General features: G+C 37.9%; 1 protein-coding gene across 1 annotated transcript in view; it reads right to left on the bottom strand.

Moving 5' to 3' along the window:
- The window catches only part of unc5da (unc-5 netrin receptor Da), a 201,987-nt gene extending 190,372 nt beyond the window's left edge, over window positions 1-11,615 (bottom strand). The window contains exons 1-3 of the mRNA XM_058759005.1: window positions 11,512-11,615; window positions 9,527-9,619; window positions 9,055-9,445 (exon numbers count right to left, since the gene is read on the bottom strand). Coding sequence (XP_058614988.1) covers window positions 9,055-9,145 — 91 coding nt within the window. The 5' untranslated portion in view covers window positions 9,146-9,445; window positions 9,527-9,619; window positions 11,512-11,615. The remainder of the gene's footprint in view (window positions 1-9,054; window positions 9,446-9,526; window positions 9,620-11,511) is intronic.
- Between the last annotated feature and the right edge of the window lie 6,057 nt (window positions 11,616-17,672).

Here is a 17,672-nt window from a genome sequence, read left to right as displayed (position 1 = left end):
CCCCACTGCTCTTCTCCCTGTACACCAACGACTACAAATCTAAAGACCCTCTGTCAAGCTCCTGAAGTTTGCAGACGACACCACACTGATCCGCCTCATTAAGGACGGTGACGAGTCTGCCTACAGACAGGAGGTTAAGGAGCTGGCTGTCTGGTGCAGTCTTAACAACCTGGAGCTCAACATGCTCAAAACAGTGGAGATGACCGTGGACTTCAGGAGAAACCCCCCTGCACTGCCCCCACTCACCATCATGAACAGCACTGTGACTGCAGTGGAGACATTCAGGTTCCTGGGCACCACCATCTCCCAGGACCTGAAATGGGACATTGACATAGACTCCATTGTTAAAAGGGCCCAGCAGAGGTTGTACTTCCTTCGCCAGCTGAGGAAGTTCAACCTGCCTCAGGAGCTGCTGAAACAGTTCTACTCCGCCATCATTGAATCCGTCCTCTGCACTTCAATAACTGTCTGGTTCAGCTCAGCTACCAAATCTGACCTCAGAAAACTACAGAGGGTAGTCCGGACTGCTGAGCGAATCATTGGTACAACCCTCCCCACTCTCCAAGAACTGTACTTATCCAGAGTGAGTAAAAGGGCTGGCAAAATCACTCTGGACCCCTCACACCCAGCACACTCCCTCTTTGAACTGTTGCCGTCTGGTTGGCGCTACAGAGCACTGAGCACCAGAATGGTCAGGCACAGGAACAGTTTCTTCCCTCAGGCAATCTAATTGTGGAACACACACTATTTATACACTTATTTATCTAACACACATACTTAGTCTACATTTCAATTTGCACATAATATACCTGTACATACAACTGTCAATTTGTATATTTTTATTCCTTATTTACTTGTTCTATATATATATATATATATATATATATATATTTTTTTTTTTTTTTTAATTCTTATTTTTATTATCTGTGTTTTTTTTTTGTTCTGTCACTGTCATTCTGTTGCACTGTGGAAGCTTCTGTCACGAAAACAAATTCCTTGTTTGTGTAAACAAACATACCAGGCAATAAAAGCTCATTCTGATTCTGATTCTGAACCACCTGTGGGATGCTCAAAATGTGACTGCACAGAGACACATTAAGCAACAGTAAATACGATTTTTACCTTAAACATTGGTTTCTGTTTCTTTCCCATGGTTTCCTTCAAATGCCTGTTCTGGGATTATGTAAGTTTGGTGAGCAGGTACAAAATTCAGCATAAAGGGTGGATTGTTTTGTGTCAGCAACAAATGCATGTGTACAGCTATCCAGTGTAATTACAACAGTAAATTCCACTCACTCCAAAGTCACAAAAATATACAAATCTTCATACAGTTGTCTTAACTTGACAGAGCAAGACAATGAATGTTTTAGCATAAGCTAAAAGATAATGCAAGCAGCTACTGAAGTAGTAGTAACAAATCAGTTTAGTCAGAGATGCATCATTTTACATACTGTACAAATGTTGTGCACATTTATTTACTAATTTAGTTATTAAAAATCAATACATTCTTATTAGAATAAAAATCGAGCTTTATTTTTAATATTATTTAAGTAACTGGCTGATATAAAAATTGTACACTGTTTTTTAAAAAAAAAAAAAAAAGAAGAAGAATTTCAAATGACATCGCATTGATATTTATTGTTAGATTTACTAAAGATGACATTTGAATTTAATATTATTAAAAATATTATTATTAGCTTTAAAACTTTTGGGCATTAGATGATGGCAAAGGTAATCTAACCGTAACAATGTGGGAAAATGAGAATGCACGATTTATTATCCATTAGAAAATTTTCAATAAAAAATACATAAATGGTACCGATATATATCATATTTCCTTAGTTTAAGATACATCCCACATCAGCTAGTTTGTGCCCTGCCTACCTATCAACTCATTCAATCAGACTGAAAAATATAACACAAAAGCATATTTCTTGATAGCCTGTTGAAAAATTTTATTCCAAACAAACGTCTACAGGAGAAAGAATTCTGTGCGAAAAGAGTATTTTTCTACTATTCTCAAATGAGTTTGAGAAGACATTGTGGTTCTGAGAAACATTTGCAATGCCACAGTGGGAGGCAACCTGAAATCTAATGCAGACTGTAATTTAAACCAACACTGAAGTTAAAAGGGCTGTAAAGAAAATTAACTACTTTTTAATGAGAGGGAAAACCATGTACGAGACAGGATTGTGTCTGTTTCTAGCTGGCTATGCATTGTGAGTGTGAGTGTTTTTCACAAAACACCTGGTTTGTGCAGCTCTCTGGCTCTTTTACAAGCAGTGAGTCACAGAAGCATGAAGCACCAGCAGATTTTTACACCGACACTGCTGACCATACATCAACATGCAGACGCAGCGAGCCTTTCACTGTACACGGCCTCTGTGTGTGTGTGTGTGTGTGTGTGTATGTGTATGTGTGTGCGGATGTGTGTGTGTGAGAGAGAGAATGAAAAATACATGCACATAAGAACGCGCCGTTCACGGAACACAGAGCACATCCTATGAGTGGCCTCAAGAACATGTGTATGAAATGAGAAAGAAGATAGAACCATATTACATAGTGACACACTCATTATTTAAAGCAAGGCCATAGTTTTAATGAAATTCAAGTGTATGTGAGAATATGAGATAATGATGGTACAGTTGTGCTCATATGTTAACATTTGACTGGCAGAATCTGAAAAATATTTGGTATGATTTAGCATTGCTTTTTTTAGTGTGCTGGAGAATCTACATAACTGATATTTAAGCATATCCCACAAGACATATGTTGCCTCCTTTTATGATAGTTGTGTATGAGTGCCTTAGTTGTCCTGTGCAGCAAAGCTGGACCTCAGCATCACAGAGCCAGTGTGGTTGAAAGCTCAAACATGCAGAGCACAATGGGAAAAACCAAAGAACTTACAGTACCTGGAGGCTTTCTCTCAAAAACAGAGTTCTCTCTGCTCAGTACAAAGCTTGTGCACAACTATCACAAAAAAACATCTTGTAGATTCTTATGAGCAGAACCATATATTTTTGGGGGTGTATTAATGTTTAACATGAGGATGAGAAATGTTTGAAGGAATTATTCTAACCAGCGCTTCTGACTGGCAAAACAAGCTCGCATAACCCAACATCTAACTAGCATAAACCAACTTTTAACCAGCACCTTACCATTATAAACCAACATAAAGCAGCATCTAACAGCACAAACCAACCCCCAACTAGTAAACCTGCATTTAGCCAGCATACAAAATGTTCAACCAGCATAAACCTTCATTTAACCAGCATAAAAATGTATATCCAGAATTTAATCAGAATAAAAATGTCTAGGCAGCATAAACCTGCATTTATTATTCATAAACCAGCATAAACCTGGATGGAAATTAATTCTGGTCTAAACTGGTATTGTCCATCATGAAGGCCATTTCTAGAGCATTAAAGTAATGGATATACTCCATGTTCAATCTACAATATCTACAACTGTAAAAAAAAAAAATAAAAAAAAAAGTAACTGATGTATTTTTTACACAGTACTTTCAGCAATGTCACACCACAGTTTCGCATTTCAAAGACAATGCATAAGATTCATGCATGGGGGAAAAGGACATGCTTGTTCAACTGTCTTGCTAGCTAGTTTTGCTTGCTCATGTTGCCAGTCTCACAGTGATCAATACTGCCCACGGGCCAATCAGAACACTGCTCAATGACAGCACAGCCATCACAACCTCTGAGATTAAATTGCATTATATTTTATTACAGACAGCCTCTTACATCTCTGTCAATGTTGCAATTGATTATTAAAACATGAAATATTCATATTTGTGAGCGATATCGATTTACATCAAAGAGACTTGTCGGATCATTTTTCAAATACAATGACCAATAGCAGACATCTGTCACAGTGGGGTAATGAGGGGAGAATACATTAAACTAGTTTACATTTGTGTGATTACTGCATAGAGGTTGATTCATGTTATCCATCAAACAGTCATTACTGTGTGTGCATGCAAGCGTGCGTGCGTGTGTGAATTTGTGTGAGTGCTTGTTAATTTGTCATTATTGCATTGCAACTGTAAAAATGTGAATCAGCAAGATTCTGATTGGGTCAGAATGCTTTAATGATTGAAGTCAAACATTAACTTTCAATTTTCTATAGGCAAACAGGTCAATGGGGCTATATAAACAAAATATTTTAGTTAAATGTATTAATAAATAAATATTACTATATATTGTTGTTGATATTATTACATGATGCAGAGTACATAAAGTTCCATAAAAACTTGCCATCATGTACAATTTTTATCACCAAACAAAAAAAAAAAAATTCTAATGTATGCAGCTTTAATGTTATCACAATAACAAAAGCAGTCAAATGTCAAAAGAAATGTTAGAAGTATTCAAAATGTACAATTTAATTTAAGTGAAATATATGTTCCAATACTTAATTTAAAGTCAAAGAAAATTTTTTCATAAACAATTTTATTAATAAATAATCTTTTTGCCACAAAATCTGTCATTTTCTGTCACTGTTTGTATGTATTAAAACATCCTCAGATGTAGCAAAAAAACAACTAGATCATGTTTGCATTTTCTTCTGTCTCTGACCATAATTCTAACCTTATATTCAGGATTTGGCATATGATGCAGGGCTGTGTAGAGAAATAATAAAAAAGTAACATCTGAAAACTTCTTTCCCCTAATTTTCTGCCTATTTTTATTGTACTTATCTTTAGTCTTTTTTTTCTTATTGTTTCCTCCTTTCTCCTGCAAGAGAGTTCAAGGTTATTCTTTATTTCGGGGAAAAAAGAAAATAAAAATACAAAAATAAGAAGACCACTACAGGAAGAGGAAGTAAGAAGCACCAAGAAGAAATGATTATATGGAGGATAGTCCAGAACATTTAGAGCACCTGAAGAGGTCTGTGTGCATACTGAAAAGTTAAATAGAGTTAGGGCAGAGGAAGAGAAAGGAAAGCACTCATACTCGAGAGGTCACGGTTAATGGTGCGAGTTATGCCTTTGTGGTGAAACCCAGGGTAAGTGGAGGAAGGACAGCAATCTCCAAGGCTCTTCATTCAGCACTCTCTCAAAAGCACTCTGAGGAGACACAAATGAAGATGGAGAAACGGAAAACAAGGCCACTCAGGGAAGGAACTGTAGTGCGGGCACATACCAGGAGAACTGATTAGCAATACTTTCTACAAGTATTCATATGGCTAAATGAAACAGCAAGGCGATGTAATGTTTTTGAGATGGCCATGTTTTATGCTTTCACAGTGAATTTGCTATTTTAGCCCATCAACCTCCCACAACCCAAGAGAGAAATGATGTTATTGGTAAGTATCCAGGGCCTTTTTTTGTCCATAAATAATGGAATTATTTAGCAGTTTTTCCTTCAGTACTACCAACAAGCAGCACAGGTCACTGTGTCACCCTAGATGAGACAGTTTCTGTATCACAGTGAAACTGCAACAGACCTAAAAACATGAAGATACATTGTTATTTTGCTCCTCATATTTCCATTTTAGCGGTTTAATGTGAGAAATATTCCACATATGTGTCACCGCATGGAGCCCTGAAGGAAAAAAACTTTAGGTATGTGAGATAAACATCAGATGGAAAATGTTCAGCTGAAGTAAAAGCTGTCAGAAGACACAAGATGTAGCAGTCAGTTAGGTTTTCTATATAGGGTTTGATTTGAACTGGATGTACCCAAAACTTCTGGCTTAAGGACTCACATTTAGATACACCTGCATTGTCTGTCAGTATAGAGTGTGGGATGAACATCACCAAAAATACAACATCTAATTCCACCCCCAAGCACTCACAAGAAAATGCTGCAAGCGAACACAAAAATCTCCAAACTCATCTACTCCCGCTGCCCTCTTGTTATTGAAAATGCATGCGGTTACAAAGATCCTCCCTCCTTTTGACAAATTTATGAGTGTTTGAAAGATTAAAGGTGACCTTTCTTGGGTTTTACCAGTGAATGCTGCACATACGGATTATACAGCAAATCACAAACCTCTGAGGGAAATTACACAAACACCTGTTTGCACATATGCATAAACACCGCACAGCAAAAAAAAAAAAAAAAGCTTCTTATCCTTTACTGAAAAGCACAAGGGCTGTTACATGTTACAGCTATGACAAATGACAAGAGGATTCCATCATCCTAACAAGCATCTTCTAATCCAGGTCCCTGAGACCCTGAGCAGACCTGCATCTCTCTCGCTCTCATAAATACTCTCCACCAATCAGGTTCATGACAAGTTCTCACAACATGGACAGGCTCCAAACATTTCTCTGGGGACATCACTGATGCATTCTGGGAAATGTACGCCTTGCGGTTACAGTACGAGACACTTGTGGACACTGCAATGCATCAGTGTTAACAGACATCTTGTGAGTAGCCTAATATTCTATTGATGAATATACTTATGTCATAATGACATACAAAAAAAGAGTCATGTCCCACGTTGCAGATTTACATCACGGTTCTCCTTCATACGTGCGTATATGTCAAACAGTGAGTCATGTGAGAGTCGGTCTAACGATACCAAATGATAAATTAAACACTGCTTATGTTCTGATGGAACGCGCTGCTTTTATCCATAACTCATGCCATCAGAGAACCTCTCTGGAGACTTCAAAAGCTACTTGAACTCATTATCATGTGCGCCTCTATCACTGAATCGGGCACAGTTACATCTCCATCTACTGCTGCCCAGGGCTACATTTCCGTTCTGTGTCTCACATCAACTTTATGAAAAAAAACCTACAATACATTAAAGGAAAATGACATTTAACGCTCTGACCACAGGCAATGTTGCAAACGCTGTAATAGTTTGGGTTTGTTTATGGTTTTCAATAACAACTTCCTTCTGACAGGTGCAGAGCATTTCTGAACGTGGCTGTGAAACAATAGATGATGTCAGCGCTTGAGGCGGTGTAAGTGAACATGACAGATGATTGGATATTTTAATGACACGGTTTCATTTGCATATTAATGAATTCTCCCAATGAACCAACAAAGCGATATCTCAGAGAGGAACGGATATATCTTATGCAATACCCTCTTAATGCTGGTGAGGAGAACTCATTAATTATGAATGTTAGGCCGGTTTGAGCTGATTTCCATAGTTTAAGGAAAGAAGGAGGATCAAATCCTGAGGGCTAATTTGCTAATAGACTTGCAAATAGCTTATCGTAAGGGACGATAGAATCAGGAGGTCAGATGTTGCTCAGCAGCAAACATTAGAGGACTTTTAAACGCACAGCGAGAAAGAGCATTCTGCATCAATCAATTAACAAAATCTGATGCAGATTCATAATTGAAGACTTAACTTTAAGATTTAACACTTTAAGTGTCCCTTATCTTAATAAATCACCCAAATCAGCAAATTAATGGATGATGAACTAAAATCACCATTTCATAGAAATGAACCCCGAGAGAAAACAGCTACGACAATCTCTTAGCCAGACTCTATGAACAGATACACAAAGCGGATCTCAAAAGTGGCCCTTAGGGGTGCCTCAGGTAATAACAGCACTCCTGACTGATAACAAGACCATCAACCTCAAATTGCCCACTCCACAGCATCAGGTTTCTTTTTAAATGCTTTAAATTTCAGACACCACATATAATATGACCACGAGATAGACAGAAGGGCAAAAAAAAAAAAACACACTGGCAATTAACAAAATTCTAATTGGACACTTGTTTATAAACATCCAATTAATCTATCTTGGTTGAACATCTTAATGATAGTTATTGTATTCAGAGTCTCTGTAACCTGTCCACCTCTTTGCTAAGCATCAATGACTCTTAACATAAGATAATTGCTGTCTTGCTTCTGCTTTCGCTTCAAAAAACATGCAACATTAATCTTTGATAAAAGTGCTGAATTTATCATTTAAGAAGGAAATCTATGTATAGGACACCAACATGTTATTTTCAGTCACAATTTCCAATGCAATGTTCATACAATATAAAAACAATCCTGTTTAATATACAGCAAAGAAAAAGATTGGCAGCTGTTGCCAGAATCTCTTCATTATGAAACATAGTATTGTGTGTGTGTGTGTGTGTGTGTGTGTGTGTGTGTGTGTGTTTAAACGCTAATATGCTACCCTTCCTCAACAACTCAATCTGCTTTGTAACTTAAACTGTACTGTCCATCATAATAATAAAAATAAAGAGATAAAATAAGTCACCTAATGAGTAAAATTTCCATAAACCACACAGTGTTATTCACACAAAATACCACTAAAGCAACACACATGACACTAAAATAATGAGAACATCACTAAATAAATAAATGCTAATGCTTAAAGCGCAAAGTGACTTTTTACTTTCAAATCTATAATATTTTAAAGTAAAATTACATTTAAAATACGGCGTACTTAAGTACGCACATAATTCACAAGTACTTTGTGAAGCAGCTTGTAATTTAAGAAATAATAACTAAATAACGTGTACACTGTAATTAAAATTGTTACGCAATTTTCAAACAACAACACGAAGGCTGAAGAACAAGCGTGCAGAATCTAATGGAAAGCCGCCTTTTGTGCCTGTTGCGCGGCGCACCTCATGGCACGCACGCTTGACATTCTCACTCCAATAAACACAAGCTTCATGAAATCCGAATTGATGACAAGCTTTCCAGTGGAGACTGCTGATAGCATTTCATGTTTTTGCAGACAGTAACAAAATACGTCGCGCGCAAATGTTTTTGTGCATTGGCACTCGCTTCTATCTACAGTCGTTTCTGCATATTCAAGCGTTTGGCACAGTGATGGGATTGAAGCGCATTACTTTTACATGCGTGTAGGTAGTTTTACGCGAATTAGCATCTGCTACACATGTTCACCGCAAAGCCCCATTGACACTGGAACAGTCGTGTTTTGCATTGGTAAAACCTAATATGCTGTCACTATTGAGCATCGCTCAGTGCATATGTATTCATTCATACAGCGAAGATTCAGAGTCCACGAACTCTCCAAGACCGCTAAATGTGGTGGAAAAGTCTATCAGTAGGCTTTCGTAAACAGTTAAGTTCTCTTACCTCTAGCCATCGCATAGGGCAGCAGGAGAACCAGGACCGCGAGGAAGCCAAAGCAGGAGTATCGTCCTTTCTTCCCAAAGCGTCCCATCATCACTGCGCTTCTCTCCTGCGTCCCCAACTAAACCGGGGAGCCGCTCGCATGTGCCGCTCTCATGCATGTGCCGTGCGTTCCCGTGGCTTCAGTAACAGGTCCCTCCCGTTGTGATAAACCCGAAGTTCTGCGTGAATCTCTCTCATCCGCGCGCTGAGTGAGTGTCTCGCGCATCCGTGAGACTGGAATAATGAAGCCGGTGCGCGCTGGCCAATAGCGGAGGGTGATTGAGGGCGGAGGGAGCGCAGCGGCTGTCCTTCACCCTGCTGCTCGGCTGCGGTGCGAAGTGACCAGATGTGCCTGAGTAAGAGATGATACATGAGCATACATGTCAGATGTCGGCTAAATTCGAGATGACATATGAACAGCTGGTTGTGTTACACTGATTTCATCACAGATCGCGTCGGGCTCCTGGGGGCCACGAGCAACGCTGTGCACACCGGAGCAGAGGCGGTGGCGTCTCTCGTGCGTAATCTGCGTGGAAGAAGAATGGATGTTTAATTAAGCAACAGCACATGAGCAAGAGTTTTGTCGTACTTAAGTCTATAAACAAGTAATTGGTGTCGAGTAATTTACATTTCAGAGAGTAATCAGCCAGTATGTATGTTTTGTCTCCACATAGCCTATGAAAAATGTTTCAAATTAGCCAAATGTCAAGCAGTGTCGTGCGGAAGAATGGATGTTTACCCAATATCACATGGGCGAGTAATTCATTTCAGATAATTAGCCAGTTCTCCATATTTTGTCTCCACCGAACATAAATGTTTAAAATAAGCCAAACTGTCCCGATAAGTGTGTAGCACAGACTAAAAGCCAGTGTGTAATCACGTTTAAGTGGAACAGACTCCAGTCACTGCATAGAGTTCAGAAAGCAATAGACTCAACCTTAACCAGTCCAGGTTTTCCATCTCACTTCCCGCGCTCTACTGAGAGAAACCCACTACAAGCGATAGGCCTAATTAAGAGAAAACGTGCTCTTCAATTTGAGTTGTCTGTTGTTGTATTATTAATATTAATAATAATACTACTACATGCCTTGGTAATATGGACATTAATTACTGAAAGACTATTACAGTTTGAGGTCACACTTTACAGTGATCCTGTCACTGTGTATATAATTAACTACAAGCACGTTAATTATGTTAATATAAATAATAGTAATTAAAAGCTGCTTGTAATCACACATCTTTTGGTTATTTTTTATTACTAAAGGATGTAATTGAATATTTAAGACTAGGGGGAACATATGTAAAAGCTTAAGAATAAATGCTTAAACATGTTCATTGAAACGTGTTACCTGTGATATACAGTTGTCTTTAATTCGACAATTTACATAAAAGCATACATAAACATCTCCAATATACAATTCTACAAGCGTAATTGCAAATGTCCCTGCCATAAATCCTAATCTCTGAGGATTTTCTTTCCAGTGATAATTTAGTGCGCTCAGATTTGATTTTGATCTGGTCACACTTTCATCCATAATTATTTCGACTCCAAATATAAATTTGACATTTAATTATAAGAGTGCAGCTGATCCTCTTTTCCAAACTGGCTGGAAGTCTTTACCCAATGGAATTCCTGCACGCACTTAGAGGACTGGATTGTGATGGCTGTCAAAAATCTTTAACAGCTCGATTCAACCACCACAGGACAGAGATCTGAACCCCCATAATGTCATTTTGTCAGCCAGTTCAGAAGATTAACACCATATTTCAATGGCATAATATCAAAAAGTATCTGTCTCTCTTGTAACGAGACTGGAATAGATAGTTAGAATCCAATAATGATGCTGATTAAACATGACTCCCTACAGCAATGAATTAAGGGCATGATATTCATAGTGATGTAGACTAGAGAGGGCCACGATGGGACCCCAAATTGAGATTACAGTACATTTGGGAGAGATGACCGAAAGAAAAATCCCGATACACCACCTCACTGCTGCACTTCAAGGCTATTCCCATCCTGTCACACACACTGCTAGCTCTTCTAATAGCACCCACTGAGAAAAAGCATTGACACAATAGACCTAAAGCCCTTGTTAATATGCTATTTGTCCCACTGTGGCCTGATTACTCAGTGCGTGTGTGTGCTTGTGTGTTTGACCTTGCCTGATGGGGTTAAATGTTTAACAGGCTTTGCGCAATAGACATGATGATGCTTTAAATATCTCAGAGCTCTATAAAAGCGACATCATGGCCTCTTTCCCTCAGGACAAGAGACAAAAGTCACAGTTGTCCTTTTAATAGGAAGTGTCTACAGAGGATTTCATCGGGGGGAATGAGACTGAATATTGGTATGGTCCATTAGCTGTCCTCTAAAAATGAGATAGTGAAAAGCAAACATCAAGAGCAGGCACTCACTCTATTATGGGCCATCTAGTGTTGCTATGGTTTCTTGATTTATTTCAGGGGTTAAATTGGACCGAAAAAAAAAAAGATAATATATATGTATATATATATATATATGAAGAGTTCAGATGCAAAAGCCTCTAAGTGCCATCTGAAATGAAAATTTTATCAGGCTGCTATGTTTAGGTTCAGTTATTTTACTCTAATGGCAATATAGTTATTTTCTATGCAATTAAAGTGAAATAACTGAACATAAATATAGGAGCCTGATAAAATGCAAATTTTAGAAGAAAATTTCACATGGCATTTAGAGGCTTTTTATGCCTGAACTCTTCATATAGTATATATATATATATATATATATATATATATATATATATATAAGCTTGTTGTTTGACAATCCATTTCATCTCTTGTATAATCCAGTCCAGTTTGATTCACACATCCAGTCCCCATTTAGTCAGTGTACCTGCAAAAAAAAAAAAAAGAAGAATATATATATATATATATATATATATATATATATATATATAATAAAATTAAAAAATTAAAATACATTTCATTCCAAATCATTCCACTTCTCTCCAGTCACTGACGAACCCTGGAAGAGGCTACATGTTAGAGCGGCATCATTCTCTGAATCAGAGTTTTCAAAAGTTGGGTAAGCAGAGGAACAGTAGTTTTTGGGGGGTCTGTGGGGAAAGAAAAAATATGTTTTACATATTTATGTAAAATACATATTTTAAAATATATGTAAAACACATTTTTAAAAAGTTTCCACATAATAATAAATACAAATCATTTTATTTAGTGTAATGACTATATAAAAGCTAGTTACTGAAATAAACAAAACATGTCTTGCCTTCATCAGACACACACTTTCACATTGTCCAGTGGAACAACACAAATTGAAACCAAATTCACCTGTCTCTGATATGCATCCAAAGATTTGCAGTAGAAATTTAGCTTGATTAAAAGTTATATTTTGATTGCACTCATGCTGCTACTGTAATCTATCTTTTGTTTTAACTCTTCAACTCTTTGATTCTTGTCATATTCTTTCACTCATTTTCACCGGGAGCTCATTGTGGTGTGCCACATGCTGTTACAGTAATTGGCATGGGGAAACACATTTGTTAATGTCTTCTTTTAGCCTATATAAAATATGCACATGCAATTGCAAACATACAGTTGGCCTTGTAAGACAAAGAAAAATCACTTTACACATGCAGTGCGACCCCAGAAAGCGGTTTGAAAGTCAGTGACACAGGCATGTCAAAGCTGTTTAGCTCTCCTTAATGCATGCACCCCGTCGAGATAAACGCCTATTTCTGCCCACAGACGTGGAGAAAATCCGTAAAGGGCCCGAAGAGAGTGAAAGCACAAGAGTGAGAGCTGCCGAGGTCTACCATTGAGGGGAAAAAAAGAAGAAAAATCAGGAGGTGAGTAACGCTGCAACTAACATGAACACATCATCTTTACAGCACATGATATGATGACTGCATGGCTCATACTGTATGACACAAATGAACCTACCATTAGTGGAGAAAACAACATTTTTTTCTTAAGTCTGCTGCTATATTATTTCAATTCGCTTTTGCCTATACAGTGAGAGGTGACGAATGCCTGGAGTTTTACAACATTGTGAGTTTAAATCCAGCCATCTTACCAAACTTTAGCATCATATATCATCGTATACCACTATCAGTTTGTGCCCAGAAAACTTTTTGTTTCTTGGAGGGACAGAGCAGAAAGGCCTCTGTTCTGATCTGTACTTCATGTATTGTTTATTACAGCCGCATTCGTTTTAATAGATTCAGTTGACTGGTCTTGGAAAGGATGACGTCTAACACTGCAGCGACAGCAGTCTAATGAGCTATTTGAAACAGATTCTTTGATTTTTCACCACTCTGAATGTGTCTGTAGAGGTCGGGATGTGTTTTGTTTTCAGTTCTTGTTTTTCCTCCTTTATTTTCTGACTCAAAGCTTGGCCTCTGAGTTAGTCTGAAAGCTTTGGTCAAAGGCTATTTCTTTGAACATTGTTTCATTCCGCCTTTTCTCTAGGATATGTTCTTACCAAGGTGTTTGGACGTACTGCAATTAGGGCCCTGTCCCCAGGTAATGTAAACCTTTGATAATTCACTCTGTGCCTTGTGATAGGCCCTGTGCCTCAGGCCTTGTGCTCTAATTAAAGAAAAACTAAATTTGCATTCGCTTGCCTTTTATGTGTGTGTGTGTTTGGGAGGTTGCATACTGTAGAATTTCCGAGGATCGATGTGCAATAGATTCAAGAACGCACTAAAGTAGTCTAAATACGAAGATACGAAAGGTTTAAATTTGGTCTGCATCTGTCAGATGAGCTTAAAATTGAGTGCTGAGAACAAAAGAAAGTTTTGGTTGTCTGCAGTTTTCAATACTTTCCCCCCTTCTCTCACACTCAAATCTCTGTGCATCACTCCTTTTCAATTTAGACTTATAATTTACAGTAGGTCTGTGTAAAATTAACACCCTGTTGCATTAGCAGGAGGGTTTGCATCGAAAATGAATTGATTTGTACATGTCTATAGAGGGCATATATTGTGTAACTGTCACAGAGGCTCATACAAATATTTATATTAACATTTAAGTACCTTTTTGATAAACCCTGAGCTGATGAAAGTGGGTGAATTGATTCATCTTTATCTGATACTTTTGTTCAAAGACCTGTATCAAATGACTGAATAAGATAAGGATAAGGGTTACATTACTGCCTTCAAAGACACACTGTAAAACCTAATTAGTTCGATTATAACTTATGAGTTATAAAAATATATTGTCAAAATTAAATCTTTAAACCATTTAGAATCTTAAAAGGACATTTAATGCAAAATGAAAATTTTGTCATTTACTCACTCTCATGTTCAAGATGTAATATTTTCTTCTTTCTGTGAAACAAAAAAGAGAATATTTATCAGGAATGTAGTGAAATGCATCTTGTAACTGCACAAAGCTGAATGAGATTTGAAAGCTGTGGCAGAGGGAAATTAGCAAGGCTTCAAAAACACTGAAATCAGAGCAAACAAAATCAAACAATTTTCATAAAATTGTTTAAAAATGCGACTAACTGTATGTTAGCAAATTAACTAGGCTTAAATGGAAGGAGAATATGCTACATATATTTCATATTATTGATGTCAAGGGCTGTGCGTCCAATCAAACATGACTTTTTGTTTTGGTGCAAATTCACCTGACACTAGCCAGAAGTTGAACTAACCAGATGTCAACATGCACTTGTAATGTTTCATCATCTTCAAAACAAACAAATCTTCACAATGTAAAATGAAATACAACCCATAGTACAGTAAATATGAATTAACTTGCAATGAGGATGAATACTACAGGGTATGGTGAATCGTTGGCATAAACAAATCAAAATTCAATTTAATACAATAAAATACTTCAAATTTGAAGCAAAACCAACTGAGAGCCACAGATTTAGAGGACTCTGTGAACAGGAGAAAGAAAAGGTTCACCGTGCACCCAGTCCTCTATTCCCTCAGGCCTTCTGCTCAGTTATTCGAGTGCGCAGAAAACACTTGTCCTTCTGCTCTTTTAATCATTTCATTCAGAAGAAATATCTAAAATTACTCAGATTGACACACTTAAAGTGTTCGCTGCACTAGCTGTCCTTCATCTATTTTTCTGATGAGCACACAATGTCCACCCTATTCCAAGCACTGAAGGAGAGCCTGTTCTTGTTCTCCTCTGAGGCTGAGAGACAAGGAGCAAGGTTAGTTAGAGTTGTGGGGAAGGGGTCCTGAAGTATGCAGTCTTTCAAAATGACAAATTTAAGTTTTTAACCTTGTTTTTTTTTTTGGAGTAGGAGTGCTTGAGAGGTAAAAAGTGATGTTACAAAAACAGGGCTTGATTATGGCCAGTTTCCTGCGGTCTCCAAAATTCCAGGTTAGATTGAATCCTCTGGTTGCATTTTGCTAAATACATTTCAAATTTTCAAACTATGACAGGACATTTTTAATGAAGATTTGTGTTACCAAATAAGGACCATAAAACTACCTTGTACATCAAAAAAACAACAACAACAACAAAAAAACGATGATACATTAATAAAATAAAAAAAATAACTAGCCCACAAATATTGTGTAAAAGACCACATTTATAATTAAAGTGCCTCTATTATGGGTAATGAAGGGTTCGTATTATGGTTTTGGGAGTCCTCACAACAAGCTGACATGCATGCAAGGTCAAAAAACACTTTCATTGTCTTATAATATGCATTTATTTTTACCTTACTTGCTCAACGACTCTCAAACAATTCGCTCAACGATTCATTTTTCCAAACCCCTCCTTTGCGTGACTCTAATCTGCAGTGATTGGTTCGATTGGTCTCATTTTTATTTCATCATGCCTGTAATGCCTGATAAAGCAGCGTTTGTGAGCGCAGTGCTGCTTTGTGTACAGCCGTTAGCAGGGGAAACGGCTATTTTACCGCTCCAAAAGCGGCACCTAGTGACAAAGAATGAATTTGCATTTTCATTCAGACCAACATGTGGGCGGGCAATATGCAATGTCTTGGGATCCTTTTTTTCATATGGCTGCATCCGAAAGCTCCAGAGGCAGCATTCCAAGGTAGGAAGGCATCAAGGCACGTCCGAATCCAAATTCTGCTTTACTTCCTGTCTCCAGAGGTACCTGCATCTGATCGAATTTTGAAGGCAGCATAGATGTATGCTTCGCTGCCTTCGATATCCCACAATCCTGTGCATTCCATTCCGTGACAGTTGAGCTAAAAAATAAAGATGGCGTCTGAAAGTTGCGTTTGGTGGTCAGTTTGTGTGTAAATGTATATTTCTGACCAACTTTTGTTATTTCTAGCGAGAAATCAGTATTATAGTAATTAAATATTCATTTAGTTATCGCCAAAACTCATTCTATTTTGTTGTAGATCATTAAACCGTTATGCTGCCTCAGAAGCCTGTCCGAAATCAGTTTCACGAGGTGCCTTCGTGCAAAAACGCTGCCTGCAAAGTCATTGCTTCATAAGGCAGCGAGGCAGCAAGTCAGCTGCCTAGGCTTTCGGACGCAGGTCATGCAGCCAATTTTTCATGTTGACGTCAACATGAATTGGCTTGGGATTCATTTTAAAAACGACTCGTTTCAATGATTCAGAGTCGACTCTTTCTTTTGAGAGACAATAACTTTATACACGGTGCACTTTCAGATTTAAAACTTTGTAGGATGTTTTCATTCACTTAGAGCTGTGTTACACACTGCATGAAAGGTGATTTTCAAAAATCCATAGGGGCACTTTAAGTGGACATGTTTTCTATCAACACCTTTAACTCAATCAACATCATAAATGAAAATGTTCACAGTGCAATTTCAGACGGCTTCATCTGCGGAGGATACATAAGATTGTGTTTTAGATTTTGGACAAAACATGGAGAAAGGAAGCACACTGGACCACAAGGAAACGGAAGCGCAAGGCCATTTCAGACCAAACACATCACAAAAAATCTAAATAAATTGCTGATAAATGCTCCATTCACAGCAAAATAATGAATGCAGGCAGAATAAAAACTTGATTGATACAACTGATGCAATAAACTGCCTACCTCACACAGCCAAATTAAATATGCCTTCAAAGAAATGTTGTCTATAGTCAGTATTTAGAGGGGCTTTGGCCCAGACTTTCATCTCAGTCCACATAAAATCAGCAATTAACTCAGCTGTTGGCACTCTTACAAATCTGTGATTATGTCATTTGAAACAGATCTCTTCACTTTTGCTGAAAACAGCAATCTGTGGTTTTCACAATAACACACAGGCCAAAAGCAAACCCAACTACTTTACCTTCTCTTTCATTTCCTTACTCTTGTTTGTCATGTTCTCTCTCTTCATACACTTAATTTGCTCCTCTCCTTCTTGACCAGTGGAAAAACATTTTAGAATGTGAACCTGAGTTAAATTGGCAGCTCATATAAACTCCTCCACCAGGACTCAGGAAAGTCCACTGAGAGCTGAGGGAGAGAGAGGACAGAGGACCTGTGAAGATGACTGGAGGCCTTGGACTAGGCTTGTTTCCCTGTTTGTCTCCCGCAGGACCGAAACACTGAATAAGACCTATTAGAGGGATGGATATCTCTGCACCAAACTGAGGTGGACTCAATCACCTG

The sequence above is a fragment of the Onychostoma macrolepis genome, chromosome 21 (assembly GCF_012432095.1).
Source record: "Onychostoma macrolepis isolate SWU-2019 chromosome 21, ASM1243209v1, whole genome shotgun sequence".
NCBI lineage: Eukaryota > Metazoa > Chordata > Actinopteri > Cypriniformes > Cyprinidae > Onychostoma > Onychostoma macrolepis.
Note: the sequence above shows the minus strand (reverse complement) of the source record. Positions and strands in the feature narration are given on the sequence as shown.